The sequence below is a fragment of the Apodemus sylvaticus genome, chromosome 7 (genome assembly GCF_947179515.1).
Source record: "Apodemus sylvaticus chromosome 7, mApoSyl1.1, whole genome shotgun sequence".
NCBI lineage: Eukaryota > Metazoa > Chordata > Mammalia > Rodentia > Muridae > Apodemus > Apodemus sylvaticus.
In genome coordinates, this window is record NC_067478.1 from 129348128 (window position 1) to 129368880 (window position 20753).

At 39.4% G+C, this 20753-nt stretch overlaps 1 protein-coding gene and 1 pseudogene across 2 annotated transcripts in view; both read right to left on the reverse strand.

Annotated features, from left to right (window-relative positions):
* Window positions 1-4103, reverse strand: part of Pdgfd (platelet derived growth factor D) — a 251213-nt gene extending 247110 nt beyond the window's left edge. For both annotated transcript variants that reach the window (XM_052189171.1, XM_052189170.1), the window contains exon 1: window positions 3638-4103. In XM_052189171.1, the coding sequence (XP_052045131.1) occupies window positions 3638-3761 (124 nt within the window). In that variant the 5' untranslated portion in view covers window positions 3762-4103. The remainder of the gene's footprint in view (window positions 1-3637) is intronic.
* Window positions 4104-7048: 2945 nt separating this feature from the next.
* On the reverse strand, window positions 7049-7467 carry LOC127688310 (heme transporter HRG1-like; annotated as a pseudogene).
* Between the last annotated feature and the right edge of the window lie 13286 nt (window positions 7468-20753).

The following is a 20753-nucleotide window of genomic DNA, read 5'->3' on the forward strand; positions in this document are numbered from 1 at the left end:
AGACATGTTCCCAAGAGATGGCTTATATATTCCTCCTTTGTTGCCGTGCCTTTTCATCTCTGATCTCTGACCAAGGTCAGTGTGCTGTCATTTGTATGGCCCTAGAAAGCACATTGCTTAAGACTTGGCCTTGCTGCTTTAGAATCCAACATAGCACAATGACATACTGAAGATCTCTCCCCAGCTAATAAAGAAGTTGCAGACGATTCAGTTACTGGCATATTAGCAAAACAATACAATATAAAACCACTGCTTTTGAGCAACAGATCTGTATTTGGAGATGAGTTTGTATTCTTAACTCTCTAAACAAGAAGTGCTACTTAGTTAGATTTTGGAATAATGTCATTTAACTGTGATTATTTTCCCTCCTGGTATCCACCTGAACATCACCAGTTGTGAACAGTCATTATCATGAAAGAATAAACTGCATTGACACTAAAATGAGGTGTGGCTGCTAAATTAGGATCTGGTCTAGATTTAGAGATAGGATTAGGGTAAATCAGTTTGAGCAAGAATGACACTTAATAATACAATATAAGGAAGTATAAATGCATTACATGTTTACATATTTATTGTATTTTTCCAAAGCTATAAAATCTTACTTGGTTCACATCTATCACCTTCTTCTGATGCCCTTCTGCAGCTATTTCTAATGGAAAGATCTGGAGGACTTGTTTCACAACAAGAAAAGTATTGTGAAAGAACATTCTAGAAGACCAATCACTTTATAAAAGGAACCTATTGTTTATAAACCTAATGTCTTTATACCATTTTTAGCTTCCCCCTTAGACACAGCTGATCAAACCAAAGCTTTTTTTAATCAGGATAAAAATAATCAAATTATCCACCTCATGCCCTTTTCATGGGTCACCTGCCCTAATCCCTTATAATTTCTCAGTCCCCAAATTGGGCAGCAACTAACAGAATTGCAAAGAGTAAACACATGGCATTCAAATGTGAATTTAGCCTTGCCTTCAGATAATGGCTTCCACATGCATGCCAAAATCCATTCAGGGTTGTCAGTGACTATTGACGACATCTTCTAATGACTAAATTAATGATGATCAGATTATTTTCTGTCTTTCCCCTGAGGATATTTCTTATGCATGTCCTTCCCAAATTTCTAAGAGTCTTCATCTGAGAGTCAAAATAGAAAGATAACATTTTCCTTAATGACTCCCTAGAGAAACTGAGGAAAGCAAACTGAAAATGGGTATAGTCTGAGCAAGGATTTGATGAAATAAATTTAACTTTCTCCCTGCTCGGCATTAGGAATTTCAGTGATGTTTAGACCTCTCCAAAGACCACTTGAACCAGCCCATGAAGATTCCAGCACATCATCGGAAGCCATTTCTATCAGATACCTGGCCTTCCCTTATGATTCCTTCATTGACTCCAATAGTGACCAGTCAATCCCAGCTAGAAAGAATGTACAAAGACTGTCTCAACAACACTCTATGACTGTCATCAATTCTTTTTTCTCCATTATCACTAAGATACCTTCAAAGAATATTTTTAGGCTTTTTTCTTTCAATCATCCTCCTGCCCTCATATTTTAATATTACTGAATCATCTGTTCACAAATAATGGAAGTACATTTTTGGGAAAGCACACACTACTGTAACACCATCTTTCAACTTCCAGCCCTTTCAACACAATCTCACCCCCTTTTAGCCATCTTTCCCAGAAACTAACAACCCATTCTAAATGTCATTATTGTCTTCTATAAGTATGTCTAGGTTTCATATTTTCCAGTCAGTTTTTAAAGGTAAGATTGTTAAAGAGAAAAATATTAAGAATATTGAATGTGTGTGTGTGTGTGTGTGTGTGTGTGTACTATAGGTGTAACTATGAAACAGCTTTAGTTAAATATGAAGGAATCTAGAGACATTATCAGTTTTTTTTTGAGAAGTATGCATGTAGACTAGATAGAGAAACAGAGATCTAATAAAGAAAATTAAAATATGAGTGTGCTTTCCAACAAAAGAAAGGCGGGCATGGAAAACTTCTAAGCTGTCTAACTGGATTTGGGTCAGATTCTTGGCTTAATAAGCAATGACTGCATGCTTTTCATTTTCTGTCCTTGAATTTTTGTAACCAATACTTGGGAGGGTTACAAATTATGGCTCTGAAATCATGCATCAACATGGTGTTTAACTCTATGAAGCCATAAAGGCAAAGCTGAAAACTCAAAGAAGATCTGTGCATACTGGAGACATTCTCCAGCAAAACCAACTGCAAATGTGCACTGGGCACTGACACTCAGCCTTGTTTGTTTAACATTGAGAGCAAAATGTGTGTACTTTAATTGAGATGGAGGTTATCCAAAATACACCATCACAATATTTTACATAAAACACTGCTGTCAAGTAGGGAGTTGAGTTTCTAGGCCGCACATCTCAACACTTTGGATAACTTGGAGACACCACCTTTTGTTCTATGTTTTTCCTGTCATCAAAAAGCATAGCAGTGGATTCCCTGCCCCTTTCTCCCCCTCATCTACCACCCCCAGCTCAATTTCCAAGAGCCTTTTAAGGAGGTCTGAATTTAGAACATATCAAGAAAGATACTGATTAGTGACTAGGGTGGCTACTCTCAATTTATCAAGATGGTTAAAAATTGCTAGTACAAGCAAGCCAATAAGAGCAACTTGATGATGTCCTTGGGAGGAACAGTAATATGGAAGTGGAGGCTCTGGGTACTTTAGCAAGTCAGAGAAAATGAGTTCCATTTAGGAAAACAAAAGCCAAAAGAAAATAATAGTAAATAATATGCCTTGGGCCATTCCAGGTACCCAACCACTAGTACGTACCTTACTGGGACCACAAGCTCAGGAGTCTCAGGAGAAAAACAAACTCAATTTGGAGTTTCTGGGACTTATTTTTCCCATGTGTCTTCCACAGGACAGGAAAACAAGCATGCCTGCTCAGTCAGTACCTTTCTTAGAATAGCCATTTCAGGAGCTTGGAAAACTTCCAAACCAACGAAAGAAGTCAGATCCCCTGCGGTACAAGAACATTCCAGGAGCTCTGCCTCCTACACTCTTAGTTCCTGACCCTTACTGAACTCCAAAGGAAAGTCACTTGAGAGACATAAAGGACAACACTGATTTCTTTTGAAAATAAACGACTTATACATGGCTAGTCTGTTGCAAAAATAACCACAATGTTGAAACGTGTCATCTTTACTCCCCTAGCTCAAATAAAGAAATAAGAATTACGTCATCCAGTAAAGCCATTCGACTCCACTGCCCTCCACAATGCCAAAATGAGCACAGCACGCAGCTTTCAAACCCTGGAAGGAGGCACCCACATCCTGGTGTCAACTAATCCAGCACACACACCTACTGATAAGACTTCTAAGGTGCAGAGGAGAAAGCCACTTGACCCACACTATTTCCCCCAATGGCCCCAGGACACTTCACACACTGTCTAGTACAGCTCTGGAATGAGGGGCTATCTTAGCGGGGGGATGGAGAGCAGGCAGGAGAATCCCTTCCAGAGGATGCCTTCCTTCTGAGTTCATTTGAAAACTTCAGAAACTGAGGAGATGGGGGCGGGATGAATGACCCAAAGAACCTAGACAATAGCAAATGTGACCTTTTCAATGATGAACACAAATCAAATGAATCGCTTACCATCTCTCCTGGGGTTGGCATTGCGCAAAGCTTTGATGGATGCGCTCTGCGGAGTCGCAAAAGTGTCCCGATTGCAGCAAAAGTTCGAGCACAGGAGAATGGAGGCTAAGACGAGCCGGTGCATTTGGGATCAGCGACCTAGGGACAGCGTCGCTCCAAAAGTAAATAAACAAAAAAGCCCACAGGCTTGGGTCAGTGAACTTCTACTGTGCAGCCCCGCGCCTTCACCGCCTGTGCTGCCCGGCGCTCCGAGCTGCCCCTCCCGGGCCGCCCAGCTACTGGGCCAGCTATCCCAAAACTTCCTGCGTGCTGAACTTTCCAAGCGCGTGTGGGTGCCGCACTTCCTTGTGGCTCTGACTTGATCAATAGGGACTGGACAAACAACAGGTTGACGTGGATTCGCCCCCCTCCGGTGGACAGCGGCTGCAGCACAGGCTGCAGGGGGCGGGCGTCACAGCGTCTGACTCTCCTGGGGAAGGAAGGCTATGTGGTTGTTGTGCTCTGTGGCTGGGAGCAGGGATCCCAGAGTCCTGGCTCACAATCCTAGCCAAAGTAGCTCTGCCACTGAGCATGGGCACTTTGAAGGTGGTCCAGATCCTTCCCATCTCCCAGAGTTTTACAGAAACTGGCCAGAAGCCGGGCACGAAGTGGTCAGGAGGAGTGAGAGGAAGATAGAACTTTTCTCAAGGTGAGTGGTCTCTGACAGCTGCTGGCCTTGGTGACTGGAATCTGCTAGGACTATTAAACTAGAACTCAAATCTACTGAGCAAGACTTCATTCCACCTTCTGTGGGAAATGTCATCACGAAGAAGCCCATGCTGAGTTTGCCTTGAGACCCAGTAAGTAAGGCCTGAGTTGACTTGCAGGTAATTTCAACTGAAACACAACACAACGCCGGCCATCTTTCACAAGGCACACAGATGTATTTGTGACCTTTCCTACAGTAAGTGCAGTAACCAACATCATCATGCTAAGTAAATAGCAAGATTCAGGAAGATAAGCAGGGACTGTTTGCACACCTTGAGGCAGAGACAGAAGAGGGCTATAAGGAGAAACTGTGTCTCAAACAACAAAAGAAAATGGACAAAATAAATAAATAGATCAGATGTAGTGGTGAATGCCCATGATCTCAGTTTTCAGGAGGTGGAGCCGAGAGGATCAGTGTTCAAGGCCGTCCTAAGCAGTATTGTGAACTCCGTGTCAAGGCCAGCTTGCGCTATGTGGAGACCCTGTTTTACAAAAACACAAAGCAAAATCCTTTGGATATTGTATGGTTTTTTTAGATTTTAAATATGTTCGTATGAGAGAAGAAATGAAGGAGGAATACTTGGGCAGAGGCCAAGAACAAACGGGAGGAAGGAAAGCAAGAAAGCTCTGGATCCCAGAAACTCAATGTCTTTTGGTTCAAAATACAAGTGGGGATGCTTTGTGTGACTGGCAAGAATTAGATGAGATGATTTTGAATTATGATTTTTTGTTTGTAGATGAATCCAAATCACATTTCTGAAACATAAGTCCCAACATCTTTTAGGCCTGAAAGTCTGTAGGGTATAGGGCATACACGATATTAATTACAAGATGCTGGGGGGGGGGGAGGTGTGACAATACAAGCTTTACAAATTACTCTACCACCCAGCACTGAAGAGGATACAGAGGTGGGTCCGTTCATTTCAACACTAGCACTGTTTCTGAGTGAGTACAATGGGATATAATACCTAAGAAAGTTCTCGATCAAGTTCTCTTGAAGACTGAAGATGCTCTTGCTTTATGGGTATCATTGTTTTTAGGGGCTCATGCATAGGAACATGCATGCTATTGATGTTAAAAAATTAAATTTTAATTTTGTTAAAAAATTAAATTTTTACAATTAAAAAATTTGTAAACCCTTGAAGAAAAAAAAATCTGTCTAAATTGTTTAAATATATATATAATCTGCCCTGGAGAAAGTTGCAGAGAAGAAACATATGAAGTAGGCTCCAGGCGATGGTACAGTCAGGAAGTGCGTGAAGACCTGCATCACATTGTAAAGGCCTAGCACGATGCTATAAGACATTTGAAGCTCCAGGGCTGTGTAAAGCAAGCAGGTGGATCCCTGGGTCTTAACTCGTGTAAAGGGAAAGCTCATGATTCAGTCAGTGACACCGCCTCAAAAACTGAGGTGGGAAACTCGAGAAAACCAGTGATAGCTTTTGGGCTTCACACGTGTACACACATATAGCCACCAGACAAACTTAAAAATAAGCACATCTTTGCAGGTCCTCATTTGTTTATTCAACAAACACGAAGTTTACATTCTTTGTTTGAAATATCTTGAAGGTGCAATAGCAATCAATTGAGACAAGGTTCTTTTTTTTTTTTTCTTTTAATGGCCTCTGTATTTCTGCGTAAGTGCCCATGACACAGGTAAGACAGTGCCCAGGTGGAAAAGTAGATACACAAAATGGCAACCTACCAGAGAAGCATACATGTATCAGCCCCCACTGTCCCTCTCTGCTTAGGTAAGACCTTGCCCATGTCCACTCAGAAGAGTTCCTTCAGGAGAGAGAAGGTGAAAGGTCAGAGCTGGGGTCTGGTGCAGGGAGAAGGTCCTCACGGTCAGGGTGGTCTTGTGCAGTGAGGGGCAGGTGAGGTACAAGGCTGGAGATTCAGTACAGATGGGGCGCTCCCACTTGCCCCCAAGGGGTTGCCCCGATCCCAAAGCCCTTTTAGGTGCAGGGGTGTGTTTCCTGTGGTCCTTAAGTCTAGCCTCATGTAAGGAGTACAGCTCTGGTGCATGTGGTTATGTGGTCATGTGTGATACACGGGAATGGCTGGCTGGCGTTAGCACCCTCATGGGAAACAAACTCTGGATGGGAAGGTAGGAGGGATGGACGCTGGGTTCTGTCCAACTATGCTGCTCAGGGAAAGAGCCAATTGTCACTTCCCTAACGACCGATGAAGTTAGCTACCAGACCCTTGAGGACAAGAGGATGGGTGACCTGGGGTGGAGATCTGTACTGAAGTTTCCTTACGTGCCCAGACCTTTGATGCCTCCTTTACACACAGCTTCAATGAAGTCTGGGGTAGCCAGGAAGCCTGTCCCAGCCCCTGCCACTAGCCACAATTCCAATCCTACCCATTGAATTCATTTCCATGGCCTTACTTATAAAGATCCCTCAGAGTGCTAAGAAAACAGATCGGCTTGAAAAGGTATAAGCTGCATATTGGTAGTACCCCTTTAACAGCTCCATGTCTTCCCCAAAAGGGGACCAGACAGATCCCTGGGAAACTGAACTGGCACATATACTCTGCCATGGTTCTGGAGTCCCCAGGGGTTGGGGAGAAATCCTTTGATGACTCAGAAGCGGAGTCCAGATCCCAAGAGCCCGGCCCCCTCCCGCCCCCCTGGTTGTAGTGACCTCATTCCCTGGGTTAGAAATCGCTGAGGAAGCTGATGTGGGCAAAGTCAGCCTGGTAGTGGTGGGCATAGAGGCTGAGTAGGAAGGCCCACGTGAAGGAAACGAAGCTCCAGACACAGGAGAAGTAGTAGCTGTTTGGGTCTTTGGGACTCTGGTGGGGGATGATGGTCAACGCCAGGAAGGTGCAGAAGGCAGAAACGGACACTCCCAAGAAGAGAGCACCCAAGAAGAAGAGGAGGCCGCGCAGCCCTCTCAGCCAGGTCCTCCAGTAATCCTGCATGCACATCATGTGAGTCACCAAGACCCACAGGGCCAGGACACCTGAGAGACGCCCCATCGCAGCGTCCAGACAAAGAAGATGGAGAATCCGGCCACTGAACTGAAGCAGGAGTAGGCGGCACGGAGGTGGAGCTGAAGACAGGACTGGGCCATGGGGCAAAAGAGGTGCAGCAGCATGGAGTCAAAGGTGCAGGGCCCGAGCTGGACCCAAGCCCAAGACAAGGTTTTTAATCCCATAAGTGCATAACCTAGTGAAACGGGGAAACCATAGCACGTGAATGTCTACATTAATAAGAGAAGAGGGACCAGAGGCATAAAAGCATAAAACATCAAGTCCATGTTTTAGATGTAGTTGGAAATGTTGATTTAATTTTATACCTACATTTAACCATGAAGATCTAGGAAGAATGAGAAAATGTACAGTGGTTATATAATTATTCCAAGTATCAAAATGTTGTCTGTCTCAATCTCATTTAAACATGGCATTTAAAGTATTCATTCAAAATAGTGTTATCTGATGTCCTGATGCTGGACACTTTTAAGCCATAGCTAAAACACGATAGCAAATGTTCGAAGACATCAGCAATCAAAGTGATTTTTAATAGTAATAAATAAATAAATAAATAAATAAATATCTAAATGCAACAATAAGACACAAAATCAGGCACCTGAATCAAACTAATTATTTTGAATCTTGTCTTGTGCATCACTTAATAATTAACTTTTACAAATTGGTGCAGTTACAGCTATTAAGGCATGCTGTACACAAAAAAAAAATTTAATAAAAGTACTTCAACAGTGAAGAAATTTCTGTCATGAAGATAAGAGGGAAGATTATCTCTCTCTCTTTTTTTTTTGTATGTGTTTCAAACTAACTCAACCAAACACTAAATTAGTCTTTGCACTTAAATGCTCGTGGACCAAAGAATCGTGAACCAACACAATGAAATCAGGCTTATAAATATTATTATGATTAACTACTTAAATCATCTCATCAATATTTAGCCACAGCCCAGTGAAATTTGTATAGCTAAAGGTTACATGTATTGTTAAGAAAATGAAAGAAATAATAGCCTCTTATAATAGGTCTAGCCATAATGGTGTTTTTGCCAGAGGAATACTGTATCAGAACTGGATTGTAACGTGGTTAAGTTAGGATGTGGCACTATTTTTATCCTGTGCCCTTTTCCTTTATAATAGGACCCAAGAATGCTGTTTTCTGTTTCATTTTCAAAAGTTCTTGGCTTCTTTTACAGCTTATAAAACCCTCAGTGGAAAAAGAATATGTGGCCTGGCCTTTGAAAGACTTCTTAACCCTGCAAGCAGGTCAGCCACCCGGTTCCCTTTTATTACACTGAACTTCTGCCAATCTTTAAATTGTAACTCATGCAAGACAATATTTGTCATTTTTATGTTGCCTACTCCGTTCAAAGAGGATCTCCTCTGCAGTTCACTTTTCACTCAATAGGTTTCAAAAAAAACCTAATGGATTCAGGATACTGCCTCCTGACTTATACTCTGTCTGTCCTTTCTATAAAACCACCTAGATCGCTTTCAGAATTCTGAACATTTTGGTTTCTTTACTATAATATGTTTTCCCAAATTGATTTCAGTATGAGATACATGTGCAGGCTCATTCAAAGTCACATATGTTTGAATCATTTCTATTACAAACTCTGGCTGTATTCTGTCCTAGATTCATTCCTGTCACTGTGATAAAATATTCACAACAACGACAGCTTAAGGGAGAAAGGCTTTAATTACATCACAATTACAACAGCACAGTTAATGACTCCAGGGAAGCCAAGGCAGGAGCTCAGTAGCTAGTCACTTTGAGCCCATGCTGACTGCCTACTTTCTTCCTGGATTATTTAGTTCTAACTGAGCTAGCTTTAATCCCCCGGACAGGGAGTGGTGCCACTCATAGTGGACTGGCCTTTAGGAAAGTCCCCACAGATGTAACCATAGATTAATCTCATACTTGCAATCTCTTCATTGTAATTCCCTTCTCACATGGTTCTAGGTTTTGGCAAGTTGACAGTTAAAACTAACTAGCATATATACAAACATGAAAAAAGATTTCTACATATTATAATCAACAGGGTTTGGAAAATTCAATAATTAATAAAAACTAAAGCATTGAATTAGTATAAACTAATGTTTATTTTTGCACCTAATCTTGAAAGTTATTTTTACTCTTAAAAATTGTCTCCTTTTCAAGAAATCAATTATTTGCATGTAGAGAATATATTAATATTTACAAAATAAACTTATATAGCAGGAAATAGCCTAGCATTTTGACTTATCTTGTGAATTTTCTCTGAAACATAAGTGACCTTTGAGTTAAACTTTCTATATTTTAATTGACTTCTCTGTTATATGCATGATATTTGTTCCTTTATCACCATTTTATTAAAAGTGAAATAAATTAAATAAACCAATTTAACTGCCTATTGTCACAAATATGTTCTCCAAGTAAGCCGTCTTTTGGTCTTTTATAGCCAATTGCACATACCTGGTACACAAAAATACACTCATACAAAACAACACAAACACAATAAGTAAATATTTTTTAAAAATACAGGGTAGTTGATAGTGTTGTAGAAAGAGCAGCAGAACTTCTGCTTTATGAACTCAGGAGTGGAACTATTTGTACCACTGTGTCCTGGTTTGTAGAGAGCTGCTGTATGTCAGTACCATCAAAAGCCAGGTGTTTTCAATTAATTCTGCTCAAGGAATGTTGTCCATATAAACACCAGTGTACATTTTGTCTATAACAAATCCTTGAGCCTGGGCAAGTGCACAAGTCTTTTTAAAAGAAACATGGTTTACTTGCACAAACTGATTCAGTTTGAGAGATCATTAATGCCCTTGAAGTGGTTTTTGTGGGTGTGAAACAAATGGTGAGAATTTGAATTGGTCCCTCTTATTATAGTATTGAAATTAAGTCTACTTAATTTATCAAGTCATGTTCATGCCCTGATTTTATATACTTGTATCTATCAATAAACATTGTGATACTTGAAAAAAAAAACCAATATAAGTAAACACCCAGCACATTTAGGAGTTCCAACGTTGACAAGTTTGGAGCAGTGACTTCCAGGTGCCATCATTAGGGCTAGGTTGTATTTTCCAGGTGTCATCACTAGGTGTTGGCTGTATTTTCTCATACAGCCTGGATCTCTTGACAGGCCACAGAGACAAGCACCCAGCATCCTCTTCAGTCCTCACTAGTTGCTTATCACTATGCTGTACAATTCAGCCTCAGTGGGTGAGTCACTGAGCTATTGGCTCATCGATGAATTCCATTAATAGTATTTCTTCTTCACCTTCTTGTATTTTTCATTTTCTGTTACCCATTCCTGAGTTGCATTATCTAAATTTAAAATGTCAAAGATGGCTATGCTGCATACTCTGTAAGATTCTTCCTTAGTTGATGTGGGATATCTGCCAGGCCATTTCAAACTGACATACTTTTGTCCTTAGAAGACTGGCAAACTTCCAGTTACATTTATGCTTTAATATCTGTCTTATCTTGTGAAATATTTTTAGCAAGAAATCAATACTCAAGTCTAAATGTTCCTTTCTTTGAAGGGAATGTTTAATTCCATAAAGAAAATCTTTTTCCTATGTTTATGTCTCTTGTTACATACATATCCAACTTCCCTTTTGGTGGAACTAAGATTAAATCTGTTAGTAAGACAGTGTTTAAATGATTAGAGGCTATTAACAATCATTAAATACCATTTTTCTTTCTCTGTAATTAATTTTACTCTACTAATGTGATTTTTTTCTCTATCAGAAGGTGGTCTTTAAGAATTTGAAATTGATTCCATCTTTTGAGTTCTAAAATCTTCTTTATACTTCTTTGTATTCAGTCTTTTAAAGATTCATTACTGGGCTGGAGAGATAGCTCAGTGGTTAAGAGCATTGACTGCCCTTCCAGAGGTCCTGAGTTTGATTCCCAGCAACCACATGGTGGCTCACAACTATCTGTAATGGGATCCGATGCCTTCTTCTGGTGTGTCTGAAGATAGCTAGAATGTACCCACATAAATAAATAAATCTTTAAAAAAAATTATTACCTTGTTTTTATTATTTTATTCTTTATTTATTCCATTTATTTACTTATCTCATTATTTATTTATTAAATGTGTATATGTGTGGCTGAGTGTATGAATGTGAACCAAATGTATATATTTATGAAAGCAGTCCAAAAGAATGTGTCAGATCCCCTGAGACAGGCACTATAGGCAGTTTTGAACTGCCTGAACTGCATGGTGGAAATCAAAGCCAGGTCCTCTAGAAGAGCAGTACACATTTTCAGTGCCTGGGTCTTCATTTCCACCCTTGTACCAAGTGTTTTAAAGTGGTTTAGCTTTATTGACGGGAGGGGGGGGGCGGTAGTACTGACATAGCTCATGACCGGTACTTTTTAATTCAGTAAAGGTGCATTTCAAAGCCATAAGAAGTTATCTCTCATCACTTTGAACCATTTACAAGGCTCAGTGTCAGGAAAGAAGCTTAAAAAAAATACACAGGCTAATTGAATTTATTCTGGATAACCAATAATATTATCTCAAGAACAGAGTGGAGAGAGTGGGAAAGAATGGAAGTGGAATAAAAGACTATACTCATGAAAATAATGAATAAGACATTTCTTTCAAGTGAGGATAACAAATTTTTCAGTTCCTTCAAAGGTAGTTTGATAAATGGCTCTTCTGCTCAGATTTTTGGACACTGTCTATCTTTAAGCATGAACAGGAACTGATATGCATGCTGAAAGAATCTCAGTGAAGGATCTGTGTGCAGACCACATCGTCGGGGTTATGGCATTATGACTTGAGGTGAGAGAACATAGAAGGAGATTTGGGATCCACTGGCAGGTAGGGGGCAGGAAAACTATAATTGAGAATGTGAAGATTCCAGCCTCCACTACAAGGAAGCACAAAGAACAGAACCTGCTTGTCCAGCCATGTACACAATGGGTGGGATTTAATAAGAGGAACTTTCCCATTAATGCACTCCTTAAAAAAAAACTATCGCGAACTGTTAAATCCTAAGGCAGAATATCTTTTCTTTATTTTTACTTTTAAGACAGGATTATTATGAAGGCTGCATACATATTAATAGTTCCGATAATTAAACTGGGAAGATTTAAAAGTCCATGCAAGTTTATTTCAATTCTGTGATGGGTGGCTCCTTAGTCATATATTCGTAATACTAACTTTCCTACAGCACAGCTGGGGACACTAAAGAGTTCTTTTTGAGGTGTTTTAAATGTCTAGTTGTTATTAATATTGTCTAGAACTAACAAAGCCTAGGTTTCTGCTATCTGAGTTGAGGTTTCTATTAATGTGATAAAGCACTATGAGAAAATACATTGGGAAGAAAATGGGTTTATCACCCAGTGATGCCGGGGTGGGAATCCCAGGCAGACGCATGGAGGCCTGACCTGATGTGTAGAGGTCCTGGAGCAACACCTGGTTGCAACACCTGGTCCTGGGTGCTGGACTGTTTGTCTATGCCTTATGCAGCCTGCTTTCCTTGAGACTATGGATCCCCAGTCTGGGGTGGTCCCACCCACGGTGAGCTGGGTCCTCCCACATGAACAGAAACTCATGACCTGCATGCAGGATAATCCTAGCCAATCCTATGCAGATATTTTCTCTACTAAGATTCCTTCATCCTAGATGATCCTAGCTTATGACATGTTGACATAAAATTAGCCATTATATCTTACTTGATCCTAAGATACATATCTATTTTATTTCTGCTTCTGAGTGGGATTCACACATTCTCCCTTGAGCTGTTATTACTTAGTTTCCTAGGGTCTGCGGCTTGTAGTGTGGTTATCCTATACTTTACGGGTAATAACCTCCTTAAGGGAATACATACCATGTGTGTCTTTCTGGGTCTGGTTACCTCATTCTTATTGATATTTTCTAATTCCATCAATTTGCCTGTTTTTTTAAATAGCTGAGTAGTATTCCATTGTGTGGATGTGCAACATTTTCTTTTATCTACTCTGCAGTTGAGGGACATCTGGGTTGTTTCCAGTTTCTGGTTATTATGAATAAAGATGCAGTGAGCATAGTTGAGTAAGTATCCCGGTGAATAGTGGAGCATCTTTTCGGTATTTACCTGGGAATGTTATAGCTGGATCCTGTATAGAAGAACTCCCAATTTTCTTTTCTTTCTTTTTTTTTTTTTTTTTTTTTTTTACAGTTTTGTCTATGGATATTCTCAGTTCTTTTTTTTTTTCTTTTTTTTATTGTTATTTTTTTTATTCGATATAATTTATTTACATTTCAAATGATTTCCCCTTTTCTAGCCCCCCCTCCCCGAAAGTCCCGTAAGCCCCCTTCTCTTCCCCTGTCCTCCCTCCCACCCCTTCCCAGTTCCCCGTTCTGGTTTTGCCAAATACTGTTTCACTGAGTCTTTCCAGAACCAGGGACCACTCCTGCTTTCTTCTTGTATCTCATTTGATGTGTGGATTATGTTTTGGGTATTCCAGTTTTCTAGGTTAATAACCACTTATTAGTGAGTGCATACCATGATTCACCTTTTCAGTCTGGGTTACCTCACTTAGTATGATGTTCTCTAGCTCCATCCATTTGCCTAAGAATTTCATGAATTCATTGTTTCTAATGGCTGAATAGTACTCCATTGTGTAGATATACCACATTTTTTGCATCCACTCTTCTGTTGAGGGATACCTGGGTTCTTTCCAGCATCTGGCAATTATAAATAGGGCTGCTATGAACATAGTAGAGCATGTATCCTTATTACATGGTGGGGAATCCTCTGGGTATATGCCCAGGAGTGGTATAGCAGGATCTTCTGGAAGTGAGGTGCCCAGTTTTCGGAGGAACCGCCAGACTGATTTCCAGAGTGGTTGTACCAATTTGCAACCCCACCAGCAGTGGAGGAGTGTTTCTCTTTCTCCACACCCTCTCCAACACCTGCTGTCTCCTGAATTTTTAATCTTAGCCATTCTGACTGGTGTAAGATGAAATCTTAGGGTTGTTTTGATTTGCATTTCCCTAATGACTAATGAAGTTGAGCATTTTTTAAGATGCTTCTCCGCCATCCGAAGTTCTTCAGGTGAGAATTCTTTGTTTAACTCTGTACCCCATTTTTTAATAGGGTTGTTCGGTTTTCTGGAGTCTAACTTCTTGAGTTCTTTATATATATTGGATATTAGCCCTCTATCTGATGTAGGATTGGTGAAGATCTTTTCCCAATTTGTTGGTTGCCGATCTGTCCTCTTGATGGTGTCCTTTGCCTTACAGAAACTCTGATAAACTACCAAATTGATTTCCTAAGTGGTTGTACCAGTTTGCACCCCCACCAGCAATAGAGGTGTGCTCCTCTTTCACCAAATCCTTGCTTCCACGCACTCTATTTGAATCTTTTATCTGAGCCATGCTGACAGTTGTTAAGATGGAATCTTAGAGTCATTTTGATTTGCATCCCCCAATGACTAAGGATGTCAACGATTTCTTTAAGCACCCCTAGGGAATCTTCTGTTGATAATTTTCTGTTTACCTCTCTACCACATTTTTAATTAGATTATTTGGTTTGTTGGTGTTTAATTTCTTGGGTTCTTTATATATTTTGGATATTATTCCTCTGTACAATGTAAGGTGGGTAAAGATCTTTCCCTAATCTGTGGGCTGCTGTTTTGTCTTATTGAATGCTTCCTTTCCTTGCAAAAGCATTTTAGTTTCATGAGGTCCCATTTAATAATTTTTTATCTTAGTGCCTGAACACTACTTGCTGTTCGGTTCAGGAATTTGTCTCCTGTGCCAATGTGTTCAGGGAGGTTCCACTCTTTTTCTTCTATTAGATTTAGTGTGTCTAGTTTTAGATTGAAGTGTTTGATCTACATGGATTTGAGCTTTGGACAGAGTGATAAACATGGATCTATTTATATTCTTCTACATTCGTCCAGTTAGACCATCACCATGTGTTGAAGATACTTTCTTTTTTTCCATTGTATACTTTTGGCTTCTTTCTAAAAACTAAAATGTACATAGGTTTTAGGTTTAGGGCTTATTCCTTTCTTTTCTTTTCTTTTCTTTTCTTTTCTTTTCTTTTCTTTTCTTTTCTTTTTTTTCTGGTTTTTCTAGACAGGGTTTCTTTGTGTAGCCCTGGCTGTCCTGAACTCACTCTGTAGACCAGGCTGGACTTGAACTCAGAAATATGCCTGCCTCTGCCTCCCAAGTGCTGGGATTAAAGGCATGCACCACCACTGCCGGGCTGAACTTTCTTCTTAGCACTATTTCATTGTGTCCTGCAAATTTGTGTATACGGGGCCTTCATTTTTATTTAATTCTAAAAAGTCTTTATTTTACTTATTTTTTCACTAACCCAGTGGTCATTCAGTAGAGAACTGTGCAGTTTCCATGAGTTTTTAGGCTTTCTGATGTTTCTTTTGTTTAATTACACATTTAAAATGTATGGTTTGATAAGATATGAGGGTAATTTTAGTTTTGTTGTTATCTGTTGATGGTTCCTTTGTGGACTATTATATGGTCAATTTTGTAGAAGGTTCCAGGAGGTGCTGAGAAGGTATAGTCTTTTGTGTTTGGTTGAAATATTCTGCAGTTATTTGTTAGTTCTATTTGATTTATAACAACCATTGCTTTCATTATTTCTCTCTTTAGTTTTAGTCTTAATGACCTGTCCATGTTGAGAATGCGGTGTTGAAGTTTCCTGTTACCAATCTGTATATTTATACATTACAGGACACAATCAAAATCAGCAATAAAAGGAAAGTTCACAGCATTTAGTACCTTAGTAAAGAAATTGGAGAAGCCTCATATTAGCAAATTCAAAGCACACTGAAAGATCTAGAAAAACAGAAGCACACACACCCAAGAAGAGTAGAGAGCAAGCAATCATCAAATCATTTGATGTGTGATTTTAAGTTTTAGTGATATTTCTTTTACTAATATTGCTGGCCCTTGTATTTGGGGCATGCCTGTTCAGAATTGAGACATCATCTTGGTGGATTTTTCCTTGGATGAGTATGAATTGTTCTTCCTATCTCTTATAATTACTTTTGACTGAAAGTCTGTTTTGTTAGATATTAAAATGTCTACTCCAGCTTGCTTCTTGGATCCATTTATTTGAACACTGTATAATGTGCTCAGAATTGTTTCAAACACTTGGTTAAGGCATTTTGTTCTCATGGGCAAGAACAAGAATTCAAATCTTCAGAAAATCACTTAAATGCTAGGGGGTATGATAACCTTTCTGTAAATCCAGCCTGAAAAGGCTGAGAAAGTGGGTCAACAGAATGAGCTGGCAGGGAGCTCTGAATTTGACTGAAAGCACTCATAGAAATTAAAACAATGAGACCTGCACACATGTACACACATACCACACACACACACACACACACACACACACACACACACGAGAGAGAGAGAGAGAGAGAGAGAGAGAGAGAGAGAGAGAGAGAGAGAGAGAGAGAGATGAAAAGAAAAACCTGGCTATTTGTTATTGCCTACCACTCAAATTTCTTTTTTTTTCATTTTTTTATTCGATATACTTTTTATTTACATTTCAAATGATTTCCCTTTTTCTAGCCCCCCACTCCCCGAAAGTCCCATAAGCCCCCTTCTTTCCCCCTGTCCTCCCACCCACCTCTTCCTACTTCCCATTCTGGTTTTGCCATATACTGCTTCACTGAGTCTTTCCAGAACAAGGGGCCACTCCTCCATTCTTGTACCTCATTTGATGTGTGGATTATGTTTTGGGTGTTCCAGTTTTCTAGGTTAATATCCACTTATTAGTGAGTGCATACCATGATTCATCTTTTGAGTCTGGGTTACCTCACTTAGTGAGGTTCACATATACTTATTTTATACTTACTCATAAAAACTTGTCCTGAATTTCAGAATAAAGATCATTTAGATGTCACCTCTATTCACTGCCTGAACTGCCAATATTTAACAACAACTTAATCCTAACAATTGCTACATGGTTGTGTTGACTTATATCAGCTCAAAACACAAGCAAATTAATGTAACAGAAATGTGTTATTAAACTGTATAATATATAACAAATTAACTTCCAAAGTTATACTATATTATATTGAAATTTACAGTATAGGTTCTGTGCCTTCCACCAGGGCAGATCAGCAGCTTATTTTCCACTCTCAAAATCTCACAGTCTGAAGGCCTCCCAGGAAATTTGCTGCACCCAGGGCAACAGATAAGGGACCTTCCCAAAGAAGCACAGCAGCAGGGAACCCCAAGGTGCCCAGCAGATGCAGGACCCATTCCCTCCCATCCCCTCTCCTTGAATTCTACCCCCTTCCACCAGGGCAGATCAGTAGCATGTCTGCCCCTCAGAAGACCCCCATAGTATAAAGGCCTCCCAGAATATCTGCTGCTCTCAAGGCAATAGATCTCACAGTGTAAAGGCCTCCCAGGAGACCCCTGAAGCAAGAGCAACAGATCATTAGCACGGAGTCCCCTATGAACACCCTAAAGTCTGAAGCCCTCCCAGGAGATCTGGTATAGCCAGGCAAATAGGTCTCCAGGAGAACCAAATGGATTTAACAGATATCTACAGGATATAAAAATCACTATTCCTTAATATCTCTTAATATCAATGAACTCAATTCCCAAATAAAAAGATATAGAATAATAGACTGGGCACATAAACAGGACCCAACATTTTGCTGGATAAAGGAAATGCAACTCAGTGCCAAAGACAATTGCTAGAATTGTGCTAGAATTCTACCACAATTATGCTAGAAAAGAGTTTTCCAAGCAAGTGGTCCCAGGAAACAAGCTGGAATAGCCATTCTAATATTGTATAAAATTGACTTTCAACCAAAAGTCATCAAAAAAGACATGGAAGGACACTTTATATTCTACAAAGGAAAAAAAAATCTACCAAGAAGAACTCTCAATTCTGAACATCTATGCTCTAAATGCAAGGGCACCCCCATTCATAAAAGAGATTTTAATAAAGCTCAAAGCACACATTGAACCTCACACGAGAATTGTGGGTGACTTCAACACCCTACTCTCCTCAATGGACAGATCAGGGAAACAAAAACTAAACGGAGGCATGGTGAAACTAACAGAAGTTTTAGACCAAATGGATTTAATTCATAGAACATTTCATTCTAAATCAAAAGAATATTCCTTCTTCTCAGAACCTCATTGTACCTTCTCTTAAATTGACCAAATAATTGGTCACAAAACAGACCTCAACATATATAAGAAGATCAAATTAATCCCATGCCTCCTACCAGATCACTATGGAGTAAAGGAGGTCTTCAATAGCAACAAAAACATCAAAAAGCCCACATACACGTGGAAACTGAACAATGCTCTATTCAATGATACCTTAGTCAAGGAAGAAATAAAGAAAGAAATCAAAACCTTTTTAGAATTTAATGAAAATGAAGGCACAACATACCCAAATTTATGGGACAAAATGAAAGCAGTGCTAAGAGGAAAACTCATCACCTTGAGTACCTCCAAAAAGAAGCTGGAGAGAGCATACACTAGCATCTTAAAGGCACACCTGAGAACTCTAGAATAGAAAGAATCTAATACACCCAAGAGGAGTCAAAGAAAGGAAATCATCAAACTCAGGGCTGAAATCAACCAAGTAGAAAAAGACTCAACAAAACCAGGAGCTGGTTCTTAGAGAAAATCATCAAGATGGATAAACTCTTAGCCAGACCAAGAGAGCACACCAGAGGGCACAGAGACAGTAACCAAATTAACAAAATCAGAAATGAAAAGGGAGATATAACAACAGAAACTGAGGAAATTCAAAAAAATCATCAGATCCTACTCAATATCAGAGCTTATACTCAACACAAGTGGGAAATCTGGATGAAATGGACAATTTCCTAGACAGATAACAAATACCAAAGTTAAGTCAGGATCAGATAAACCATCAAAACTCTTCCACAATCCCTAAAGAAATAAAAGTGACCATTGAAATTCTCTGAAACAAAACAAAACAACAACAACAACAACAAAAAACCAGAACCAGATGGTTTTAGTGCAGAATTCTACCAGACCTTCAAAGAAGACCTAACACCAATATTTTTCAAAAGATTCCACAAAATAGAAACAGAATGAATACTACCCTACTCATTCTATGAATCCACAATTATGCTGATACCAAAACCACACAAAAATCCAACAAAGAGAACTTCAGACCAATTTCCCTTATGTATACTCAATAAAATTCTTGCCAACAGAATCCAAGAACACATCAAAAGAATCATTCACTATGAACAATAAGCCATTCCAGGGATGCTAGGATGGTTTAATATACAGAAATCCATCAATGTAATCCACTATATCAATGAACTAAAAAAAATGGTCATTTCATTAGATGCTGAAAAAGCATTTGACAAAATTCAGCATCTTTTCACATTAAAAGTCTTAGAACAGGAATTCTATGCCCATACCAAAACATATTAAAGTCTAAATACAGCAAACCAGTATCCAACATCAATGTAAATGGAGAGAAACTTGAAGCAATTTCACTAAAATCGGGGACTAGACAAGGTTTCCCTCTCTCTCCATATTTATTCAATATAGTACTTAAATTTCTAGCTAGAGCAATTAGACTACACAAGGAGGTCAAAGGAATACAACTTAGAAAGGAAGAAGTCAAATTATCACTATTTGCAAATGATACAATAGTATACTTAAGTAACCCAAAAACCCCACCGGAGAACTCCTACAACTGATAAATAGCAAAATGGCCAGATATAAAAATAGCTCAAACAAATCAGTAGCCTTCCTATACTCAAAGGTGAAACAGGCTGAGAAAGAAATTAGGGAAATGACACCCTTCACAATAGTCACAAACAATATAAAGTATCTTGGTGTGACTCTAATCAAACAAGTGAAAGGTCTATATGACAAGCACTTCAAGTCTCTGAAGAAAGAAATCAAAGAAGATCTCATAAGATGGAAAGATCTCCCATGCTCATGAACTGGCAGGATTAATATAGTAAAAATGGCCTCTTGCCAAAAGCAATATACTGATTCAATGCAATCCCCATCAAAATTTCTACTCAATTCTTCATAGAGTTAGAAAGAGCAATTCTCAAATTCATCTAGATTAACAAAAAATCCAGGACATTTACAACTATTCCCAACAGTAAAAGAACTTCTGGCGGAATCAGTATCCTGGACCTCAAGCAGTACTACAGAACAATAGTGTTAAAAAACTTCATGGTATTGGTACAGTGACAGACAGGTAGATCAACAGAATAGAACTGAAGACCCAGAAATGAACCCCCACACCTATGGTCACTTGATCTTTGACAAAGGAGTTAAAACCATCCAGTGGATAAAAGCTCCCTTCCCAACAATTGGTGCTGGTTCAACTGGAGGTTAGCATGTAGAAGAATGCAAACCAATTCATTCTTATTTCCT